Source organism: Artemia franciscana, chromosome 11 (genome assembly GCF_032884065.1).
Source record: "Artemia franciscana chromosome 11, ASM3288406v1, whole genome shotgun sequence".
NCBI lineage: Eukaryota > Metazoa > Arthropoda > Branchiopoda > Anostraca > Artemiidae > Artemia > Artemia franciscana.
This window is the reverse complement of record NC_088873.1, coordinates 28,265,083-28,290,256: the sequence shown is the minus strand read 5'-3', so window position 1 is coordinate 28,290,256 and position 25,174 is coordinate 28,265,083. Positions and strand designations below refer to the sequence as shown.

The 25,174-nt window shown below is 35.6% G+C and overlaps 1 protein-coding gene and 1 long non-coding RNA gene across 9 annotated transcripts in view; one reads left to right on the top strand and one right to left on the bottom strand.

Moving 5' to 3' along the window:
* LOC136033052 (uncharacterized) overlaps positions 1–25,174 on the top strand; it is a 342,211-nt gene that overhangs the window by 298,216 nt on the left and 18,821 nt on the right. For 3 of the 8 annotated variants that reach the window (XM_065713633.1, XM_065713632.1, XM_065713634.1), the window contains 2 exons: positions 11,836–12,014; positions 24,966–25,088. In XM_065713633.1, coding sequence (XP_065569705.1) covers positions 11,836–12,014; positions 24,966–25,088 — 302 coding nt within the window. The other 5 variants (XR_010618844.1, XR_010618843.1, XM_065713638.1 and 2 more) reach the window with 3 other exon arrangements.
* The window catches only part of LOC136033055 (uncharacterized), a 142,130-nt gene that overhangs the window by 113,855 nt on the left and 3,101 nt on the right, over positions 1–25,174 (bottom strand). The gene's annotated exons all lie outside the window — the stretch shown is intronic.

Genomic DNA, 25,174 nt, shown 5'->3' with positions numbered 1-25,174 from the left:
TATAGTTTCTTCGAAATAACACTTAGAAATTTTGTTGATAATGTTTGTGAGGATTATTTCGGTTTTAAGAGATTGGCAAATATAAATCTACATTATTTATAAATTTCTATAACATCTCCTGATTCATAGTAAATTTATACTAGATATTATAATGATTGGAATAGAAATGCTAATATCGTCTAGTATTGTCTGGCAGAGCCAGACGATACTATTTGGCACAGAACTTCTCTTTCAGGATTGGCATCTTGCGTAAGAATGCTGCCGAGATATTTGAACTTTCTCACTACTTCAACATCCTTATTGTTGACCAAGAGTCCTTCAGCTAAGTCAGGAAGAGTCCTTCAAGAGTCCTTACCGCATTTGACATTGATTTAGTCTTGTAAACGTTTATGGAGAGTCCAACAGCATTTGCCACGCACCCAAGTTCATTTATATTGCGTTGTATAGCTTCTGATTCGTGAGCGAAGAGTGCAATATCGTCCGGTATAGCAAGGATAATGCCCAAAAAAGGGCCGAATTGCAATCGAGTTAGAATTTGGAGAATCATCAAAAAGTTATTTATCTAGATTTTCGTTTTCAGTGACCATGCTTTTCAGCAGTTTGCTTTTCATGCCTAAACATATATCCAGTTCAAATGGTTTGAAAAATTAAGCTTGGATGCTGCTGCCTCAGGGGAAAATTTTTGCACAAGAAAATATAGGTTTTGGGCACATGGATCTAAAAACATAGACAATTCCTTTTTTCTTCTTTTTTTGTTGAAATTTATGTCTAAAAGTCCCAAAAAGTATAGAAAATAATCCCTAAAAAAGGCTTAAAATTGTTATGCTGAACGGCTCGAAACATCATCCAAAATTCCTGGTGAATTGGATCCTAATGTATAAGAAACATTTTATTAAAAGAGTACAAACCCTTCTCTTAATTGCAACGCAAATATTGTTTCAATTGACTTAAAACTTGTAAGAATCATTGCTTGGTCTAAAGTACCACAAACTTCTGTTTAAAAGAAGAATGGTGTTAAAGAGACTGAAAACAGTTCAAAGCCATATTATTCCTGATAAGTTTTAACCTGCAGTCTCAATCCCCTGGGCCAAGAAAACATATATTTCTTACTTACAAACACACTATAATTAGTGTGTTTCTGGGCCAAGAAAGATGTATTTTGGAAATTTATTCCGCCAAGAAACGGGACCCAGAAGGGTTAAATCGCACAAAAACTTTTCTTTTCTGATAGGCACGATAGTAACTGATAAGAATTGTTGCTTAGGCTAAGAGGACTAAACATTGTATTAAGACAGAGAAGGATGTCAGGGGGCCCCAAAATGGGCCGAATAATATATTTTCCTTCATTAATTTGGAATTTAAAGGCATGTTCCTATGGTATGGGGAACCTATAAATAACCAGTATGAGAATACAATCCTTCCTAAAATAAAAAAAAAAAACTATCTATCTGATCAATACAAAGCTTATTACACTCAATTAATTTGTCTCAATTAATCCATGGAAAATTAATGCCATCTTTTTATCCTCACTTAATTGAACTATCTGTCTTGGCTTTTTGTACAATTAGCCATGACTTGACTTTGCCACAACTTTTCCATTTTTAATTCAAAGAAGACACCAATGCCCAAGAAAAAAAGAAGTCTCTCCCTCTCCCCAAAAAGGGCAAAATTTTCTCCAAACTATTTTCAACTTGCGCTAATTTTTTTTTCAGAGCCAAGAGTACATTGACGTGTGAAACAACTTATGAAGATCCTTAGAAAAAACCAAATTAACTTTAATCTTTTACAATAAGTTTAATAACTCTAGCTTAATCAGATAGATTAGGTTGTATGGGGTGACATCAAAAAAATTTTCTGCGTCCTTGTTATAGTCTATATCCAACAGAGTATATAACCTCTATGGTCAAATGTTATTCTTTGGGGGAAATTTTTTTTTTATTAGCTTTAGTTAAAAGAAAGCTGCGAAATTTTTTGTGGGTACAAAAAAATAACGAAATTTCAAGCTGCAGTAACTTAAAATATTTAGCAATGGAAAGCAAAACTTACTCCTAACGCCAAATATCAACTCTTAAATACAAGAAGCAATGCGGGAAGTGCTTCAGACAAAACCATATTACAAGAAAGAAAACATAGTTCGAGAATTGAAGAATTCAAAACAAATCTTGGCTATTTCTATTTGTGAAAATGAGAGTAAGAAACGTCGGCTTGAAAATGGGTCAATTTTTTTCTTTTTCGATAGGCCTGGAAGTTACATACACTCTAGGAAACTATTAACCACCTTTATATGGCCAAATGTACTTTTTAACTCCCAAATGAAACTGTTGACGGACACTTTGTACATCTTTTAAATTGTGGGGCCTCTTGTAGCTTAATGAATTTGTTGGAAGAATTACTACAAGGCGCAAACAACTATCCCCAAGATTATCTGACGATGGGAGAAGTAGAGGATGATTTAAATCAACATGCTGCTTCAGTGGGACAACATCCTTTAGACTTACAGTTCATTTTCAGCGTACCAAATGCTGAGGATTGTAGATGGCTGAGCCCTCCTACATGTAATGAAGCATGCAGTGTTATCACTCTTAATGCTCAGTAGAATTTTTTGTCCAATGAAATGGTTGTAAAATAACGTGGCAAAATGTTGCCAGTTTAAAAAATACCATCCATCTTGTGGAGCCCTTCTCGTACCCATTGTTTAATCAAGCTGGAACATTAGGATAGATCGTGGTTATGTCACACCAAACCTTTTATGCAAGTCGTCCATATCTAAAACGGCATGAATTAGTGCATTATCTTAACGCTTTTTCAACTAAACACGCCAAAAGCCTCTCTCAGCGAGGTCTAACACCACCCGACCTGAGTTGGTTAGATTTAAATGCTCTCAATTTCGGTCGACAACGTTGCCAACAATATATTGTCACTATTTAGATTCGTGTTGAACATGAGTTCATCTAATGGACAAAATTTAACGATAAAATTATTATTGCCGAAAACAACTTAGCTGTTCCATAACTTATAAACGACTTAGCTACGAAACAGATTGTAGTCGTTGGCGAATTAGTAAAGCTAGAAAAATTATTCACCGGATCAACACGCTACTATGCGGATCAATGCTTTAATTTCATTGCTATTTTTTGGCCTTGGAACCACAATTTTTTTTTTTTATAACTATGACTTGGAATCCTGTTGTGCCAGAGATAAAAGAAGCAGAACGTATTATGTCTGACGATAATGAATATATAGAGCAGTCCACTGAAGATCACCGCAACCTCGTTGCTCAAATTGCAAAACTAAAACTTCATGAAATAATCAGTGAACCTGATAAATTAGAGATATTTGGGAAAGTCGCATATGTGAACACAATTGAATCTAAAAAATCTGGACCATCGCATTTTTGTTTGCTTTTGATCACGTTTTCTTGCAATCGAATCCTTAACCCTTAAAAACTGATTATCTAATTTCAGATGGAATTACAAATACCAATGATCCTGTAATAAGAGAATTAGTGTTAAAGTGAATGGTTCAAAATACGTGTTAAGAGTGCTTTATTCTATCTTCGCTGAATAAAGAAGTTAGTGAAATAAATGCGAGAATTTTCGATCACTCTACGAAGAATACAAATCTTGCAAAATATAATATAAAATATAATTTCAAAATCTGTGAAAATAAACAGGATGGAGAAAGAGAATTCACCACAGAGCATTTCATTTTACTTAAGACTCTATATTTGCCACCCCATGACTTTAAAATGAATAAAAATACAATAGCTATGCTTATGCATAGCTAAGATATTTCAAAAGCAACATAAAATGGGACCTGCCCAGTTTTTAATAGATTATGTAACAGCATGATTAAGGTAAATGTAATTAGTGGGGAGCTATCAGGAAAATAATTTCATATTCTTCGAGTTGAGTTTTATTGTAGTAAAGGTCGATTTGTGTTAAAGTTCAATGACATCAATTTCCACTTCTACCAGCGCAGCCGTTTTCAAACAGTTCGTGGTAACGAACTGTAGCAACGAGCGACCCGGCTCAAAAGTAACCAAAACTCTAAAAAATGGAATTTTGATGCCTATAGCTACATCAAAAGAATCGCATTTTATTGCTGAGTTTTAATATATAAGTTTCATCAAGTTTAGTCTTACCCATCGAAAGTTACAAGCCTGAGAAAATTTGCCTTATTTTAGAAAATAGGGGAAACACCCCCTAAAAGTCATAGAATCTTAACGAAAATCACACCGTCAGATTCAGAGTATCAGAGAATCCTACTGTAGAAGTTTCAAGCTCCTATCTGCGAAAATGTGGAATTTTATATTTTCTGTCAGAAGGCAGATCACGGATGCGTATTTATTTGTTTTTTTTTCCCAGGGGTGATCGTATCGACCCAGTTGTCCTAGAATGCTGCAAGAGGGCTCAATCTAACGGAAATGAAAAGTTCTAGTGCCCTTTTAAGTGACCAAAAAATTGGAGGGCACCTAGGCCCCCTCCCATGCTATTTATTTTCCTAAAGTCAACCAAAATTCTGAGATAGCCATTTTACTCAGCGTAGTCAAAAAACCTTATACTATGTCTTTGGGGACGACTTACTCCCCCACAGTCCCCGTGGGAGGGCTTACAAGTTCAAAACTTTGACCAGTGCTTACATATAGTAATGGTTATTGGGAAGTGTACAGGCGTTTTCAGGAGGATTTTTTGGTTGGAGGCAGTGGTTTAGAAGAGGGGAATATGCTGGGGGAACTCTCCATCGAGGATTTTGTCATGGGGGAAGAAAATTTCCATGAAGGGAGCGCAGGATTTACTAGCATTACTTAAAAAAAAACAATGAAAAAGTTTTTTTCAGCTGGAAGTAAGCGGCAGTATTAAAACTTAAAACGAACAGAATTTATTACCCATATGAGGGGCTCACCTCCTCCTAATACCTCGCTCTTTATGCCAAAGTATTTTTAGTAATTTCGACTATTTATTCTGCGGCTTTTGTGATTCAGGTATGTGTATTCCTCATATATGTAATAAAAACATAAGAATACAAAAGTTCTTTACGTAAGCTGATTTATAAGTTACGTATATCTTTTACTTATAAAAAGATTCGTAAAAAATTAAAAGTTCTAGTTGCCTTTTTAATTAACCGAAAATCGGAGGGCAACTAGGCTTCCTCCCCCGCTCTTTTTTTCTCAAAACCATTCGATCAAAATTATGAGAAAGCCATTTAGCCAAAAAAAAATATACAAATTTCCTTTTAATTATTCCTCTGCGGAGAGCCAAAATCAAAACATTCATTGATTCAAAAACGTTCAGAAATTAAATTAAAAAAACTAAAGTTTTTTAAATGAAACTAAGGAGTAACATTAAAATTTAAAACGAACAGAAATTATTCCGTATATGAAAGGGACTTTTCCTTCTCAACGCTAAAGTTTTTACTGTTTTAAAATGTAGAGTTAAGGGAAAGAGTCAAACTTTAGCGTAAAGAGCGGGGCGTTGAGAAGGAAAAGCCCCTTTCATATACGGAGTAATTTCTGTTCGTTTTAAGTTTTAATGTCGCTCCTTGCTTTCATTTAAAAAACTTGTTTTTTTTTATTTAATTTGAGGAAGAGACGTATATCCAAAAACACAGTTTCGAGAAAACTGGGTTCAAAAATTCCAGAAACCTCACTTCACTGGAGAGCAAATAAGCCTGTAGTAAAGATTTTTAAACTTAATTTGGGGTTTTCGATACTGCACAAGTCGATAGCCGGCTTTTCAAGTATATCCGAACTTGGGAAGTTGTCCATTTGGTCCTTACGTCTCTTGCACTAGGAACTTGAAAAACATACACCCTTCTGAACAAACGAAAATTGGACATACATCTCTTTAGTTTTCTGGTCAGTTGGATATAAGTCTTTTACTTATATGATGAGTTGGATATACGTCTGTTCACGCGAGTAATGGCAAGGCCTGATATACATCAAGTTACTGAAGAGCTAAGTGATGGAAAATGTATTTATTTCAAGTAAAAAAGATATAAAAAATAAAGAAAGTAAACACTAGTTGATTGACCCCAATAAGTCTTCACTCCCTGTTGACGTTGGCATATTTTGCCAAAAATTGCGGTTGACTCAATTTGCCATCAAGGGAACTAGCTTCTCAAGTATGACGGCAAGTTTTCACTCTGTACGCCTCTTGGCTTTGACATCATCGAGGGGAAAAGTTGACAATCGAACCTTCACTCTAGGAAATTCCATTCTTGAGGAGGTTTGTCCAAGTCAGTTTTCACGGACATGGTTTGTTTGCCTCTGACAAAAACCTGCACATTATCAGTTAAATTACATGGCATTTTTTTCGTGTTTCTTCCTGACATCCTCAATCTGAATCTCCAAAGCACATTTTTCAGGATTTCATTTTTTCCCCGGGCTTGAAAATCAGCATGTTTAGGCTCTGAAAAGGGCATGCGACTTTGGTGTGACGAATCTTTGACTCGATGTTGGCATGGACTGTGTCCGCACTCATGTGACTATGACCTTTTTTCAGGTAACGAAGATCAATTCGGTTGATTGTGCTTTCTGAGGCGTTGACAATGTGAACCAAACCAGTGTGTAGTGTCTAATTTTGTTTTGGGCGGTACAGTTTTCACAGTACAGCATGATGTGTTCCACTCAATGAGCAGCCTGAACTTCAATGAATTTGTGAAGAGCACTTGCAATGTTCTTCGCATTTCTTTCAGAAATTTCTTCGTGCCAAGTCACAAAGTACGAGCGACAATTCGAGTTCCTTGTCCCAACTGATGCAAAGGTCTCGTTGAAGGTAAGGAGATGACTGATGAAAAAAGCGTCTTTTGAAGACGGCATCGTGGGCAGAAGAAGGATCTTCCACAAGTTGAAGCTTTAAACCCTTTCGGTGCTTTTTAATACACGATCGGCGTCAGTAGCGTAAAGGTTGCTCACTTTTTTACTTTTCTTGATGCTTTTCCAGCTTTGTTACCTCAATTTCAGAGGCTGATCCGATACTGATTTTGGTTGATACGTGTGAGCAGGTATCACATTCATCAATAGAAGGCATTTTCAAGGAGACATGTTATTTCTTCAGTTCTTCTCGATACATATTCAGACCAATCTCCACTCCAAGATTTTTTCTTTAAAATCTTTTACTAAGAAAGTAATAGTAATTTCCCTTGAGAGATATTTCATGTTAGGACAGTGCTCGCGCCTATAGTGTGTCATAGAAGGCTCAAATGTCATGATGTGTCGTCTAACGAGCATTCTTTGTGCTTCTCTATAAATCTGTGTATGCTCTGTCGCAGCCTTTCCTCATTTGTTCACCATTCCACAGAGTTTGAGAGGATCTTCTGCGTACTTGCGAAGAACATGCTGAATGATTTTGTTGGATTTTTTTTGGGGGGGGGGGTAGCTCAGGATTGCCAAAAATGTCTGTTTGCAGACCTGCTTCAGTTCAGAATCAACTGGGAGATAAAACATTGTAGATCTGTTCGTTATAATGGAAGAATTTTCTGCAATTTAGACTCGCCTTCGCTTTGGCTTGCTGGCTGTGATGTACGGCTTAAGCGACTTGAGTTTCTGCTCAAATTCAAACGACCAGAAGGATTGATTTAGCCTTTCTCGCAGCTACTCGGTAATAAGTGAGTACTAAAGCTTATCACACTTAAGCTAAATCACACTAAGAGAGAGTGGGTCTTCCTTTGATCAAAAACACTTCGTTGTCAATCTCAATAACTGGTTCTGCAGCTGACTGAATACGCAAACTTTTTGAACGAGTAGATGGACTAAGCTCATTTTCACTGATAAGTGACCTGGACTGGCCGACTTCAGTGTCAAATAGTCCCTGTGCTAATGGCAGAACATCCTCAGTAGCATGTAGCCAAGTAGTAAAACTAGCTCAGTAGCAGAGTAGCAAAATAGCTCAGTAGCAAAGTGTTTTTCATCGAGAGAGTCTGATCTTCTTGAATGTCACTTGATAATGCTAATACTGCAAGATTCAATGCTAATGGCAGGATATCTTCAGCAACGTCAACTGAGACAACTCGAATAGAAGAAAAAGTGAAAGTTGCATTCATCGAGAGAGTCTGATCTTCTTAGATGTCACTTGATAATGCTGCTGATACTGCAAGACTGAAGCAGTCTAAATTGTCTCGCAAAGTATGAATAAGAAGGGGTGAAAAGCTCATATTTGTTTCAGCAAGAATATATTTTAGCCTGGAAATGTCCATATCTTCTACTTCTCGGATGGATACCAGAAGCTCTGGATACATGTAAAAAGCAAAGGTTTCTTGATGTTTCGGCTGCAGCTCATACTCCGAGTTCATCTCAGTTCTCCCGATGAGAATGTATGTTTTAGTTAATCGAGATTTGTTCGTGTCACCAATCTCTTTATCATGCGAAATTTTTGCTTCGCAATGTTCTGCAATGATTCTAGTACCGTTTATTTCTTGAATTGTTGACTGGCTGAAACTTTACAGATCCGGCATTTCAATCTTTGCCCTAAAAAAAAGATAATTCCAACTCAGGAAATCGCTACCGAACAGTTGCTATTTATAGCATTTTTGCTTGCCAATCACTTCCAATTTTGCTTGCCGATTACTTCCAAACAACTAACAGCAAACAGCCTGGAAGCAAAATTTACAAAGCATTTTGCCTATCTTCCAAGCCACTTAACGTCTTGTAAAACAGATAAGGCATATGTATTAAGAACTACATAATATTTTAGTCAAAAGGACCGTCAACCCGATTACCACTTGTCTTATAGTAGAAGGGAAGTAAACCAAGCGAAATAGTAAAACCAATAAATCCAACAGCATTGCAAAAGTAAGACAACAAGACTGGAGTGAATTAAGTGTTAATCGAGCAATCCTAAAGTTTAACTGAAAAGCCAACTTATATTTGTATAACTCAACTAAATATACTTTATTATGCTTGTTTCGTTAAGGGATTTTTTTACTGTTTGCCCTAATATAATATTCAGAATACCTAAAGTCGCCCTCACAGCACAAAATCCTACTATCAAGCGGGAGAGTCGATTCTCAGCACAAACGCTTCTTTTTTGTGATGAGTGGTCAGCTCCAGGAAGTTTGGCACACTGCGTGAACAGTCGTTTTTCGTGAATTGTTTTCGTGAACTTTGGAATAGTTGTTTTTCGTGATACAACACAGACAAAAGCAGATAGAGCTTTCACAGACCACAGTGAAATTCCACTATTTGAAAATTGGTGATTCATGAATAGCTGAAGAGAAAAGTAACACATTTGCATCGGGTCTTCAAGCATCTTCAAGTTAATAAGTCATGGGTACCTAAATTCCCAATCACATTCCTTTTCAGTTAAACTTTACAAAGACAAATCAGACTTCTCTTTACCTTTTGGCAGCTATGTCATGAGCCCTTTGGACCATGGTCCGAGCTCTCTGAGGCATGTTCCTTCGCACAGTTTTGGATGAACTCAGACAAGTTCACTAAAACCTGAATAGTTTTGAATTAGCTCTACAATTGAAGAGCTTCTAAAGACGAACGGTGCTCTAGTATCCGACTGAGAGAGATGTATATCAACCAACGTTTATAATACGATCATTTGAAACAGACGTAAGTGCATTTTCTTAGTAAGAGACTAAGACGTATATCCAGCCACGTGACAAAGGAATCAGCTTTGATTGGTTTTAGGATATACGTCTTTTTCAAAAAGAAAAGTTGGTAAAAGCAAGAGAATTTGTGGATATACGTTTGTTCACCTTCTAAACCGTTTAACTTAGACAAACATAGATTGGACTAATAGAAAGAACTCGAAAATTTACTGTAGGAAGTGCTAATATCTCAATTTCTTCAAAATGGCGTTTACGTCTGTTTCACAAAAAACGGCTGAGCGTTTGTGATGACAATACATAAAGTGCAAGAGCAAAATTTTGAATTTATTGATGTTAACTTCCATTCACCTGTTTTTGGTCACAGTATGTTGTACGTTCTTTTTCTCGTGATAGATGACAGCTTGGCTTTGCTAACACCTGAAGATGAACGAAGAACATACCAACGAAATTTAAGCATTTAATACTACCAACAAAACTTATTTTTATTGGAATTATATGGTTCTGTTTAATTAAATGAACGAGCGATAAGTCTGTACATATGCGTTTATTTTTTCTCGATTTCGGCTAAATAGTTTTTTTTCTGAAAACAGGCATGTTGACATTCCTGGTCTCAAAAACCATCTAGATAGGTCAGAACTTTAAGTAAGAACTTTTAATTATCCAAGGGTGAATGGTTCAAAGCTGTGATATCACTACAATATCAAGATATTTTCACATTATCTGCGGCTAGAAGACAAGTGACAGCGAGAATCAAATATATATAAGCCTACCATGTGCCATATGCCTGAGCCCGGACGAAGCCTTAGTACTATTTAAAAAATTCACAGTTGCTCGTTTAAAGAGATTAGGGTAGATATACGCTGGCCGAAGAGAATCTAACAATACATTTTACTTGAAAAATTGGGTGGCACTGACACCCCAAATTGGACCAATTATTTGTTGTCTGATCACGAAATCTTAAGGAGAATTTACAGGACAAAACGATTAATTCTTGGATAATTAGTTTACTAGACAATAAGGACAACGAATTTTGTAAGAAAACTTTGGTTGTATCAATTCTTAGCGCAAAAAACTACATTTTATGTTTTTTATGAATCTGATTTAACGTTTTAGATCATGTAAGCAGGGCTATAAGATTTTCATCACGACGAAAGCTTTTTGGGAACAAATCTAGCTATATTGATCTTTGACGCTCATTTTATTAAGACAACAAAACAGAACGTTTCTCATTAATAACTTGATATGAAAACAGTTACCAAAAAATGACTATGATAGGATACTTTTGTTAAAATAGTCTATTGAGATATGTGTGTATTCAAGGTATCTACAAGAAAATAGTCAGAATGGCCCCTTTGAAAACACAGAAATTATAAATACTTTCAGTCCATAAGGAAAAATATCGTCTGTCTTTCTCAAAAATTTTGAAAAATTATTAAGGGATTATCGCACAAAGCTATGACCAATTGATTATTGTGACTGAATATATGCAGGTCTTTTCGTGAAAAATCCATTTTATTGACAGATGTCCTTGCTATGTTAGGCGACTACATTTGTATTTCTTTTTTTGTGACGTAAGACCAAATGTCTGCTTCTTTCCTGGTATCCCTAGCCATTTTAGTAATTCACTTGGACACTTGGAAAAAAAGATGCTTGGTAGCTTGAGGTGAAGGCACAAGAGAAACAAGGCTAAGTATATTAAATAATACATCCGAGGTGCTAAGTTTGGTTTTCTAAAAAATGCAAAAATATTTGGTTCAACATAATTCATCAAAAAGGAGGCATAGTCCTCGTTACATTTCACTGGATTTTCAATATCCGACACTGCTAAGTACTAGCACTTCTTCGGAAGAGAAGAAATTGCACTCAAATGTTGCCTACATTTATGCTATCTTTACTTCTTCTTAAAAGCGAAATTTTCCTCTTACAGATTTTTCTGAAAAGAGGGTTTAACATCCGTAAATTCTTAAAAAGAACCCAAGATGTATATTTTAAATTGTTATGAAAAACAGTTTTTCTTTCTGACATAAAATCTACAAATTTTAAATTTCCGTTGTATGGGGTTTAAGTTTCCTTCGTAAGGTGCCCCTCTATACAAAGGTTATACGATTTTTTTGTTTCAGTTAAAAACAAGAAATATAAATACTAAAGTATTATTCAAAATAAACATGTGAACGAAATAGTCTAACGACTGTATTCCCAATTTTTGTGTCAACCGGTAATACTTATCTCTATAGCCACTAATTAGATCCATCCTTCTAAGTGACCATCTTGTTTTAGACAGTTCTTAAGGAGACACCGACGTGAATCTTTTAGAGGGAAAGAACAATTTCCAATTCCCGCTAGTCTATCAAGACGGAGACTCCCTCGAGCGCCAAGAAGTGAAACACCTGAATCCCTACCGGATATTCTAATCGACGTTCGTCAAAATAGCTGGGAAAGTGGGATCAACTTAATAGGTTTGTGATATATTGTTTGGTGTTCTTGCTTTGCATGGATTATATATAGATTATGTAAATGTTCTAAAAATATTTCGAAACGTTTTTACATTTTAGATTATGAAAATCCGGAGATGTTCTACGAGAATTATTCATGCCATCCTAGGTTGGACTATATATAATCTTCTTGAGATTTTTTTTTTTTTTGTTAAATTTAAAAAGCGGGATCACAGTATTAAATGGCTTGCTAAAACTGGAAACGGTGTATGTTCTGAATTCATACCATTTCTTCTGAAAATCTAGATTCTGTGTATTCCTTTCCTACTGGAATTAGAATACTAGACCAGTTTGTATGAGTCATGCATAACACAAAACATATCTAAAAGTCAAGTTTAAAGATGAAAAATAAATATCTGCAAAATTGCATGCTCTATTTCTATTGTTAATTTAAAAAAAATAACCGCAAAAGAAGTTTTCCAAAGAAAAGCTAAGAGTCATTTTATTATTTAAGACGAGCAGAAATAAAGGTTATAATAATCAACACTTAAAATAGCCAGAAATTTCTAACAAAAAATAAAAGAAATTAAAAACCAAAAGAAATTAAAATAAAAAAGTACATAAAATATAAAGATGATAGATACTGGTATAGATCAACAAACAAATCGTAAATAAAACAACATAAACAAAATGACAAAATAAACTGAATGCTTAATCCAAAATTTAAACGAAGAGAAATTACTAAATATAGAGGTAGGCTACTGCCCACCCCTTCCGTACGTAAGCTTTCTAAATACTGTTGTTTTGTTTGCTTTTTATTCATTGCCACACGTATTTTGAACAATGTGATAGATTTTTCAAACATCAACGGAAAATAAAAATAAAAGGATATCAAGGAGCGTAAAAGAATTTAAGTTGAAATTTACCTAGAATCTTTAATTGTGGGGGGAGCTTGAATAAATCAAAAGTAATTATTCAAATCTGATTTTTCAAGAGCATATCTTTTCCCCACCACACCCAGTATACCCTCACGTCAAAGTCAATACTAAAAGAGTGGAAAGAGTCAGATGTAAAGTGAGCTGACTCTGTGTCTTATATATACGGCTTTTAAAACAGTTCGTGATAACAAACTGCAAATAAGAAACGATATGGCTCAACAGTAATCAAAACGCTAAGTCTTGATAAAAATGGATACATCAAAAGAATAATATTTTGATGCTTATTCAAAATATGTCAAATTAACCAAATTTAATGGTACCCATCAAAAGTTACGAGCCTGAGAAAAATTGCCCAACTTTCTTAAAAAGAGGGGGATCCCCAAAACACCAAGTATTCTTAATGAAAACTAAACCATCAGATTCAGCATTTCAGAAAACCCTACTGTACAGGTTTCAAGCTCCTATGTACAAAAATGTGGAATTTCGCACTTTTTGTCAGAATGTGTAATCATGGATGCGTGTTTATTTGTTTCATTATTATTTTTTTCTTTTTTTTCAAGGATAATCGTATTGTACCAGTGATCAGTAGAAAAGAAGATTTTGGACCTTTTTCCAGTGTTTCAATTTTCTGCGGCTTCACGTTTTAGGAAAGAGGTTATCAATAGCAGGTCCAGGAGTTAATCTTGGAGAATAAATACGGTTTCTTATTGAAGGTTCATTTCTTAAGCTGTCCAATAAAACAGTTCGTGGTAACGAACTGTAGTAATGAAAGTAAAACAGTTCAAAATAGGGATGAAACCTTTTAATTGACAGTGAATATATATAAAAACTATTTAACTGGATATTTGGAACATATATTCATCCCTCAAAATAGGGATGAAACCTTTTAATTGACAGTTAATATATATATAAATTATTTAACTGGATATTTGGAACACATATACAGTGTTCATCATCAGCAGTAAAACTAACTAAGCAGTAACTAAGCAGTGAGCAGTAACTAACTGTTTTAGTTTTACTGCTGATGATGAACACTGTCTATGTGTTCCAAATATCCAGTTAAATAATTTTTATATATATTAACTATCAATTAAAAGGTTTCATCCCTATTTTGAACTGTTTTACTTTCGTCATGGAAAGGCAGTGTGGTCTTCGAAGTTACGAACTGTAGTAAGGAGCGACCCGGCTCAATAGTAGCCGAAACTCTAAAAAATGGAATTTTGGTACCAATAGTTACATAAAAAAAATGCATTTTAATGCTATTCTGAATATATTGGTTTCATCAAGTTTAGTCTTACCCATCAAAAGATACGAGCCCAAGAAAATTTGCCTTGTTTCATAAAATAGGGGTAAACACACCCTAAAAGTTATACAATCTTAATGAAAATCACACCATCAGATTCAGCATATCAGAGAACTCGAATGTAGAAGTTTGAAGCTCTTATCTACAAAAATATGGAATTTCTGTTCGTTTTAAGTTTTAATGTCGCTCCTTACTCTCAGTTATAAAAAACTTGTTGTTTTTTTTTTTATTTTTTTAAGATTCGTTCCTTGGACAAGCAAAAATCGTGACTAAACAAATTCCACTCTTATGTAACAACTTGAGAAAAATCAACAGTGGACAGCTCAGCAAAACGTTTCCAAAGATTTTCTCTCTGAAGAAATTATTCTTCAGTACAAGAAAATAAATTCTCTGTACACGAGAAACTCAATTCTCTGTACACGAAGAAAAGAAAGATATTTTTTAATCTGAGCTTTGTCTTCATAATTTGGCTAATGGATGCCTTGTCAGTAGTGTTAGTAATATTGATACAAAAGATACAGCCATATTTGAGCGCTAAAGCCAACATATACCACAGATTTCACACATTATTTGGATAATAAAGCGTGCCTATACTAACCTAGAGCATTTATTTACATGCATTTCAGCTGCCAAGACAGGTATCGAACACTTTTTGGTAATCGATCTAGATATTCCCGTCAGGACATGATTAGCAAATATTAGATCTTCATTGAATAAAAGCAATGTACAGTTATTATTATACTTAACATTCAAGTCGTGACAAAAATATATAAATAAATGTTTTTTGTTTTGAAAGTGTTGTTTACTATTGGAATATGCATAAAGTTGAATATATTTTAAGCAATAATATGACAGCCCTTGGTAATCGATGTCCCAACCTCCACAGCCCCTAATGTACTTCCCCCACTTTTGCCCACAACTTTTTTTGGACTTAGAATTCTTGGAACTCAGAATGTTTGGCCTCTTTGTGGACTTTTGAATATTTTGAATATCTGCTATGTCAAGAAAAAACACAATGGAGAATTTGATAGAAAGGGTTCAAAGCATTCACTTGTAGTTTCATGACGATATTCTACATGTCGCCATTTCAATAAAAATATTTTATGCATTAGTTTGTTATGCTTCCATTATTTTTAAGGTTCGCTGGCATTTGGAGCGTTTAGAATGTCTATTAAACAGTCAGAAATTTAAAGAAAAAATTTCAGAGACATAGATACTACTAGTGGGTTCATAAGAAATTAATTAGAATCTGAAATAGGTTAACAGGGCTTTTACCGAAGTTATAAACACAGAGTAAGTCATACAAACACGAAAAGACGGGCACGAATAGAGAGAGAGAAACGAAGAGAGAGAGAGAGAGAAAGAGAGAGAGAGAAGCAAACAGTTGCAACTACTCAGACACGCGGGCATAGTGAAAGTGAGAGACAAAAGACCTAAAAACACACAGAGTCAGGTTAATACAAAGGTAAAAATGGATTCAAACTCGCAGAAATTAACATTAGTAGAGCTCAAAACTCCGTATGCCTTCCCAAGACCAGAACATTGACCCATATGGGGGCAAGGGAAATCACAGCCTCCCTCTCTGAATTTTTCACTAGCATGTAATTTATAAATATTGGGGTGGAGGTTTAAAGTGTTACGGGGACCCCTTTTGAAGGTTAACGCATGAGTGGCCTTTGGGTTGGTTTGGGAAGGATCACAAGTTCCTTCTCAAAATCCCATTTTAAATGATTTATCAGGTGCAGTGTTCGCTACCATGAAACTCATTGATATGTTGAAGCTCTATGGAGGGACAACATTGGGCACTTTCGAATGTTTGTCAGATTAGAGGATTTGTGATTCTAGACTAGCTCTCTAGGATTAATTCTTGAGGAGCAATTTTTGCAAATAATATTGGGCACGGTTTGGCTGGTATCTATATGTCACTATAAGAAAATAACTAGCGTCAAATGTAAAACCATTGATCTGATTAAAAATCCAGGATAAAGGTTAAAATCCGATGGATTACAAAATAAACTCATCAATTTTTGTCCTGTTCTCAAAAACTCTCTGTGCTTGGATGAGATTTGCTTCAAAGGGATATTTACACAGAAAATTTGTATCAGGTCTTAAGTTTGAAATAAAATGAAAATTACGAAATAATGGTCACTTTAAAAGTGTTGTCTCCATCAAAAGTGCCATGGAGTGCACAGAGTGCCATGGAGTCATAAAGAATCTGTTGTCCATGGATGGTAATTGATTTTTTTTTTATCTCAACGAGTGGTTTCATCATTTTCGTCAATGGGGCCACAGAAAATTTGCACTAGGTTTGCGTTCTTAATCAAATAAAAATTAGGAATTGAATGGTCATCTTATGCTATCACTTTAAAAAAAAATCGTTGACAGGTTTCACAAATAATCATAGTACGTTTCCATGGTTCCCTTTAATTTCTAAATTACCTTTGGGCAATAGACCGATTAAATGACAGCATCTATTTTTAACCATCATTCTCATTTAGATTTACATAACTATGGTGCAACACCCATATTTTCGTCAAATATAAAACAGTAGGATCTCCTTGCGGAAACCTATTTCGAGTAATTGAATTCTCCCTTCCTTGGGAATTATTTCATGAGATAAAAAGACACAATCCATACCTTACAGAGAAGGGAAAGAGGGGGGAATTTCTCATTAAGATCAATAAGCCTATTACATAGAATATATTTTTAAGAACATAAAGATAACGACGAATTGTGGGCTCACTTAAATAACGCGTCTTTTTAGTGAAAATATCTGGTCTTACGTTTGATTACTACACCTGACAAAAACTTTTAATGATGATTTATATGGGTTCCAGAATAAAAACACATCTTGGGTAAGCAGTTTTGAGAATGCCTTGATGAATCATCTCGAGAAAAAAATAAACCTCCAAAAGATTTTTTCCAAGAAAAAAACCTCTTGAAAAAAAGTCACAAAAGAAAAGAAGTCTAGAAGTAAAACAAACGTCTCGAGAAAAAAATGTCACGTAGGAAAAAATCCGGGGGTTCCCCATTTGACTAGCACCCCTGAATGGAAAAGATCTTGAAGAAAAAGAAAACTCTATGAAAAAATTATCCCTAAAGTACCAATTAACAACCACGTGTGCACAATAGATCAATAATCAATAGCACCTGTGTTTTGAGGGGCTAGTGACCTTAGATGTACCCTCTATGGGTGTTTTTAAAGTTTTATCCTCTTCACTATTATTCAAAAGGGGGATCCTGTACTAAGTCGAATTTCTATGTGGATTCAGGTTATGAAAAGGGCACAACAGTTTTTCCCTAGGAACTGCTTATAGTTTGAAGTGGAAACTCCGAGTGCTTGTTCAGGGGGATTTTAAACCAACCAAAAGTAACATATCGCTACACTGGAATGAAACAATCCTACCTCCAAATGGGCGTCGATTAAAACTATCCTACGTCCAAAACCGCTACTTTTCAGGAGATCTATTTGAAGTTTTTAAGATTATTTTTCCAGTACTTCAAAAAGAGGTTATAGGGGAACAACCGAACTGTAGAGTTTCTTTTGTATTGGCTATGTATTAGTGAAGATATTTTTGACCTACTTAGGTCAGAACGTCAAAAAAACTGGATATAGGATGGTAGTCATATTATCTATATCAGAACGAGACAATCCTAAGTCCAATTTTTGGACATAGAATAGTTACAGATCTGAGAAGCCATGCTGAAGGAAGGCACAGTCCATCCTATGTCCATATTATATAAAATATTTCACCATATATTATTTTAATTCATATTCAAAGTATGACAAAATAAAAAATTACTATTCGAAGTATCAAAAGAGAAAAATAAAACAAAGTTAATCAGAATCATCCGACTCCGCAGAACCTTCTTTTAAACAGTCGAACGGAAGGTCTCAGAAAAACTGGTGGTAAGCTTCAGGAATCAATTTTTCTTTTTTACAAAGATCTTGAATATCGCGTTACACTCTTTCGCGAATTGGAACTGGACCAGAATACAGCTTTTGTAAATCGTACGACCCAGCTGACTTCTTCGCTGAAGCTTTCCCCTTCTTGACATCCTGATTGTTTCAATCATCTTGATGTCTTCAGCTGCCCAGCTGGTCCGAACACTAATCATGTCAGGCAATGTGTAATAACTTTCAACACTCAGATTTCTGTGAAGTTCACTTTAACCCCGTTGATATCGACGTTAAAATTATCACTGGTCTCTCTACATAGCTTATCAAGATCATAGAAATCAGAGATTCCCATTTCCTTTACTTTGTAAGGACTCTTCAATCATGCACTTTTTGCAATCTGGAACCACTGAGAAGGCATATACACTGTTTGGTTCTTAGCAAATCTCTCGATGACAGCATGGACCGAATCGTTTTGATTTTGCTTGTGCCCGGTTTCAAGATATAAGTGAGTAATTACTATCTTAAATTTACTGGCCCAGTGTAAATAAAGGGAAACAAGGTTCTTGTTCTTGTTTTGTCCTCCGCAATTGTCACTTATGAAAACGAATTCTTTTGCTCCTTTCTCTACCATACTCACAATAAAGCTGTAAGCACAACTCCCGATTTCTGACGAACCTCTTTTAGCAGTGCCTGCATGCCACATGTAGCAGTTTCCTTCCCGAGTATTGCAGTTATAAATACTGAGATTGTAACAGTGAAGTTTCGACTTATAGTAATAAGAAGAAACTTCTCCACGCGCACACTATTGGACCTTTTGCAAGTCAAAGCACGCTATGATAATCCTTTCAAGGTCCATCTTTCCTCTCTCTTGTTCCTCTGCCATAGACTTTCTACTTTCTTCCGTATTTCTGATGTGCTCACTGTGCTGTATAGTCAACTGTTCTTTCATCTGAGGGCTAGCATTTTCCATCGCAACACACTTGTCACATTGGTCTTTTTTGGGACGGAAAAAGCTGAGATTGAACTCATGCTGAAAAATTTCTCTGTATTTCTCGGATCTTGCAACTTGTCTATTGTTTTCCAGGCACAAGTCTCGATATAGTCAATAAAGGTGAGCATGACTTTTGATCCCATCTTCCAAATACTGAGATTTAGATCTATCTCTGCAGTAATGACTTGGGGCTTTTTTCAAAAGTTTTATATGCTCCCTGCATGATTTAAGTTCTCTCGTATCGGTGAATCTGCGGGATTCCTCTTTTCGACCTCTTTCATCCCTTTTCGCAGCTCCCGTACCATGCACTTTTTTCTTCAACGCAGTTTTCACCATATGTTCAGAAATTCCTAACGTATTTACGAAAAACAGTCGACAGACTTTCACCGGTTCCTCATTAATGCACAAGGAATACGCTACTGAAAACACCCTCCTCTCTGCTTTTTCAGTTTCATTGTTATTTCCCTCTGTTCCTTCTTCATGATTATCATTATCGCTCTCACGTATCCTAGAACGTTTTTTTTTCTTGGCTTGACTAACTTGCTAATGTATGTAGTTTCTTTGTCTATTAATATTACCCAATTCCCAGTAAGACCTGAAAATGTTTATTCGAGTCTCTTCCGGAATTCTTTCATAACACATCACCTTGCACTTACAAGGCCCTTTCATAGTCCTTTCTGGCACAGTCTTACCTTTGCTACTAATGTGTTTGATGCCAGCATTCAACTTCTTCTTTTCTATCTATCTTTTCCAGCTGGAAGGTCTTCTCTTCCTCTTCTTCCCCTGGGCAGTAGGACTTTCTTCTGTTACAGTAAGTTCACCAGCAGACGCACTGTCATTTTCCTCTATTCCACTAAGTTTGTTAGCAGAGGTATTTCCATTCTCTTTTACTCCACTAAGTTCATTAGCAGAGGTATCCCAGTCTCTTCTATTCCACTACGTTCATTAGCAGAGGCATTCCCATTCTCTTTTATTCCTTTAAGTTCAAAAGCAGATGCAGCACCAGTAATGCCTAGCTCACAAAAGTTCTCGGATTCATCCTGAATGGTAGCTTCGCTTGCACCTAAGTCAGAATCGTTATGCACAGAAACATCTGCACTAGAGCCTTGCTCATTAGTTTGAAAGCGCACGTCAAGATTCAGAATAGGAGTGTGTGACACATGAGGAGCGTCAGAAATGCACTGCATCATTCCCAGATCAAGACTAGTCTCTACTGTCAAATGCGAATCTGCACGGGTTTCATTCATTTCAATCGAGCTGCCAGCTTCTGTGGTCATGGCCCATAGCATTCCCCCCAACTCTCCTGAGTAAATTCCTGAGGTTTTTGGGTGACTCAAATAATTAGTGTTAGAGTTGCAGTCAGATTTGTTGCCAGTAGTTGTTGTCACAGCCGAACCTGGAAAAAAAAATTGTTACAGCAATGTCATACATAAGTACTGTTTTTTTAGGGCAGTCAAATCTTATGTTGAAACCCCAATAACTGCAGCAACAGTGAGTTAAATAAAATAAGCTTTTTATGTTGTTTAAGTTGTTGCCAGATTTAAAGGTTGCCTCGTTAGATGTTTAGAGAAAATCTGATGTCACTGAATTACAGGTGTTGACAATACTGTATTTCTTTATGTTTACTATTTATATGCTGCAAATATTCAGCCTATTCAGTTCAGTTCACTTAATACTACCAAACTCTATAAAACAAACGGGCAGTATCCAGGAAGTCTAGAAGACTTGTATCCAGGAATTCTAGAATACTTGTAAACTACTAATGGACTTGTAAACCTATAAATCCTACTCTAAAAAATATTTAGACTGAAGTTGTTAGAGCTACAAGCTACAATCTCACTCTTTTTTACAACATCCGAGCAATCATGGCTTATTTGAACCTATTAACGCCACTGTCCACCAGAAATACAGGTTGTCCGGTACATTTTAGTAGTCACATCGACCATTTCATATTCCCCACTGTAGAGCTAGTGAACAGGCAGAAGGGACGATGTAAAGTTTGACCTAAGAGATTGTGTCTGAGCAGTAAAACCTTATCAGTATTAGTGGAAAGGTCAAATAATACTTTAATAGTAGATCAGATATTGTAAAATAGAATCCCTCAGTTACAGTGGGCACAGTGCCAGTGGTGGGGATAGCTCAGGGATGGCAGCTACCAAACATTTAGGTACTCTACTCCAGTCTGCCACAAATCCCTGATTTTCGGATACTCTTTGCAGAACGTTGGATATATCCAGCATTTGGTATAGATACCATATGCCAAACGCTGGCCTATTCCTAACGCTGGATACCCTGTTCCAAACGCTGGATACTTGTTGCCAATAAAGTATTGATGATTTATTGATGAGTACTGAAGCTCAAAAATAAACCAATCAGATTTCACCCATAGTGAGATAGGTCAGGGTTAGAGTGCCAACAGGTATCCAACGTTTGGCATAGTGTATCCGGCGCTAGGAATAGGCTATGCCTCTGCTTAGATGATACGGCGTTAGATGATAGATATATCAAACGTTTGGCTTAGGGTATCCAAAATTCAGGGTTTGTGGTTAACTGCTCTACCCAGGAATGAGCTGACGTGACTGGCCAGAGTGCACCAGAGGGGACCTGAAGAAATCCACAATATATAAGGAAAGCACAATACCTCAATGGTCTACTGTCTAATGTTATAGTAACATTGAAAAGACAAAAAAGGAACAAGAATAAGAATCGGATAATTTTCTCTTACCTTTCCTGGCTTTCTCTCTAGCTAGTTCCATTAGTATTCTTCCTCTATTCATTTTGCAACTTCACCCTTCCTTCATAATTGCAAATTTTTACTATAAATATTGATGGTGGTGAAGGCAAACGTTGCCATCAAATTATCCCATGTCCAAAAAGACCTATCGATACTTTAGAATGGCAATATCCTAAGTCCAGGCAAACTATCCTATGCCCTGCAACTTATCAAAATTTACTGCTTGAAACTAGCCCAAGTCCAAATAAGGACATAAAATAGTTTCACGGTGTGAGAAAAGCAAATTTGCAACATCGGATAAGAAAGAAAAAGGCTTTCTAGCGGCGTGGGGCCAATTCGGACTGCAAATTTGGATTCAGCACATAATTTAGCACAAGATAGACTAATAATCGATTTTTTCCATTTTTGGACATGGGATAGTTTGATTCGTAGCACATTTGGAGGTAAGATAGTTTCATTCTAGTGTAGCGATATGCTTGCTAGTGCTGCTACTTTTTCTGCTACAACTGATGCATTTCTGCTGTTAATGGCTAATGAACTAAATATAAATAGTTTAAGGGTATCCAAGTTGTAAAATTGGCAAAGATAAGATATCTCAACACTGAAATAAGCCATAAAGTAGAAAATTCTAGGAAAAGTTCCTGCTGCTTCCGAACTAAATCATAAGGTGCTCTCTATCTGTTTGTTTCTAGTAAGTATTTTCAGGAATAGCTCAAGGACAGATGAGTGTATCAACTTAAAATTTCCGAACTAAATCACAAGGTACAATGCTTGTTTCCGAAATGTTGTTTCAGCAATAGCCATTTTGACTCTGTTAGAGTAGAGTCCAGGTTGTCAAGATAGATAGACATAATGTCTTAGGAATAGATTAGGGCATTAAGTTTCATTTTTATGGATAGTTGACGTAATATAAAACTAAATAGAATGATACTCTGTATACCAGATTATTGAAAGGGTAAATTCACAAATCACTGTAACATCTGGAGCCGTTACGTTGGAATTTTCCAAGCATGTTTCTTAAAAAATGTTGAACTAAATCAAAATTCATAATGTTAATCCAAATTTGTTATAAGCTGTATTTGCAATGTCTTAAGAGCCGATAAAGGCAATAATGTATAGCTTTCACAAAATGTTGAGGGGAATTTTTAGTTAAATATAGATATTAAAAGGGCACATCTGCAACATATCCCGGAATGACTATGGGAATTAAGATGAAACTTTCCGAAGATATTGGGGTGTATGTTAAACCAAATCAAAGCGCAATATATACAAGAAGGTTGTCAAAAGGGTGTGTCAGCACCATCACAGGATCAACTGAGGGCATTATATTGAATCTTTCAGGGATACAACAACTGCTGTTAGAACTTTTACCAATATTATTAATTCAACTCTAACTGCCGCTTATACTGCTTGTATGCAACTGCTGCTTGTATTTGTGACTACTTGTGACTACGAAAATTTGCGACTGTGACTTCAATTATTTGTTACTGCGACTACTTGGAACTGCAATTACAACCCTGACGCTGAACTTCTTAAGATATGCATCACAAAGCCAGGTGGCGATGTAAAATCAAGGACCATCTGGTATGTGCAAGACGAACATGAGGAACAAAATGTTTGGACATTACCTTTGCCTCCAATATCACTGCTGGTACGCTTTCTGCATATTACATCTTTTCTTTTTATTTTGCCAACTTTTCTATTACATAACTGGACTTGTCTTGGTTTTTGAAAAAGTTAAATTTCGCTATCAATTCCACTAGAGATAAGGCCAATGGTCGAAATAAAATGTGAAAAATTTGTATTATGATCCCAAATGGATAACGAACGAGATTCGCTCAGCGAGGAAATTCCGTAACTGCAGGATCTGATTACCATGCCTAACAGAATAAGCAGAAATTAAAAGCTTAAACAATCATAATTATCCACCAATTAGAGTGGGTGTACCATGATCTCACGCCGTGAAGGGCTCATGTAAAATTTCAGCTTAGTTAAAAACATTTTTTGTGTCAAATTGTGTATTTTTCATTATCATAGCATTAGAAGAAAAAAACATAACAATAGGCCAATGAAGGCAACAAAGAGCATAATAGCTTCTTAGAATTACTACATTCTTGAACTTCAAGTTAATTGTAGCGTTTTCGTGGGATATCTTCTGCCAATTTTCTGATATATACATATTCTGATCTATTTGAATATTGTGTCTTTTCATTCTTGTTCTAACTTATTTAAAAATAATGAAAATCTATACCGAAATCAAGCCTTTGGAATATTATTAAGTGTTTTTTGAGGGAAGCTATTTGTCAGGTGAAAGGATATTTTGCCCTAACCAATCAAGAAATATTCTGCCTTTGGGTTTTCTGCATAATTAAAACAAATTATGCAGAAGAAAGAAACCATCAATGAATATACTTTATCTTTTGAATGTGAAATAGTCAGAACACCAAATGCAAAGTCATGGCAGCTTACAAAATTTTCTGGTTCTCACACGTGTGTTTTTACCTTACATTTCTTGTTTTCCGTTGAGTCAAGATTTTTTAACTTTCTTTTTTTGATTTTTTTTTTTTAATTTGTCTATTTGTGTTGTTATTTTTTTTTTCAATTTTAACTTCCACTTTGACAGATTTAGAATAGCTCTGAATACATACAAGAAATGTCATGCCAAAAAACGAACACGCACAATTCATTAGATATATAGCCTCCCTCTTCGTTTTGTAAACCTTTCATTCTGTTCGCTCGTTATAGTAGTTAGCTAAGGCATCCCGAAATTTAATATGACGTTTAGAAAATTTCTTTGAACGTTCTACGTCCATCATTGAACAATCAGAACTAGAAACTGTTTGGTTTTGTTCAGATTATTTCTTTTCAGGAAACAAAAAGTATTAAATCTAGAGCAACATGTTAATTTTTGGATGCTCTAAGGTATGTCTAGATTCATTATCTGTGATGAAGTATCTTTTGTTTTTTAATTATAAAATTAAGAGTAGAAATGTTGTGAAGCTGTGGGCTAGTGAAATCCAAGCCACTTTATTGAAATATAACTTCATAATAATAATAAAAACTTTTCTTGTAACGTGGAAGCAAGGTGTCAAAATTTTGTTTTTATAGGAAGTGGAAAAACATTTAACTCTCAAGATATAGAAATCAGAATTGATGGAGCTGCAACTTTGACAAGGTCATCCTCCATAGAGCAAGTTCTGCTAAAACCTTGGATGGACAGCTTTTATCACGGTAGGGTGTACTAATAGCAATTGGTTCAGAAATGTTTTATTGCAGAGAACCTCACAAATGTATATAGTGTTCCAAATGATTACCCT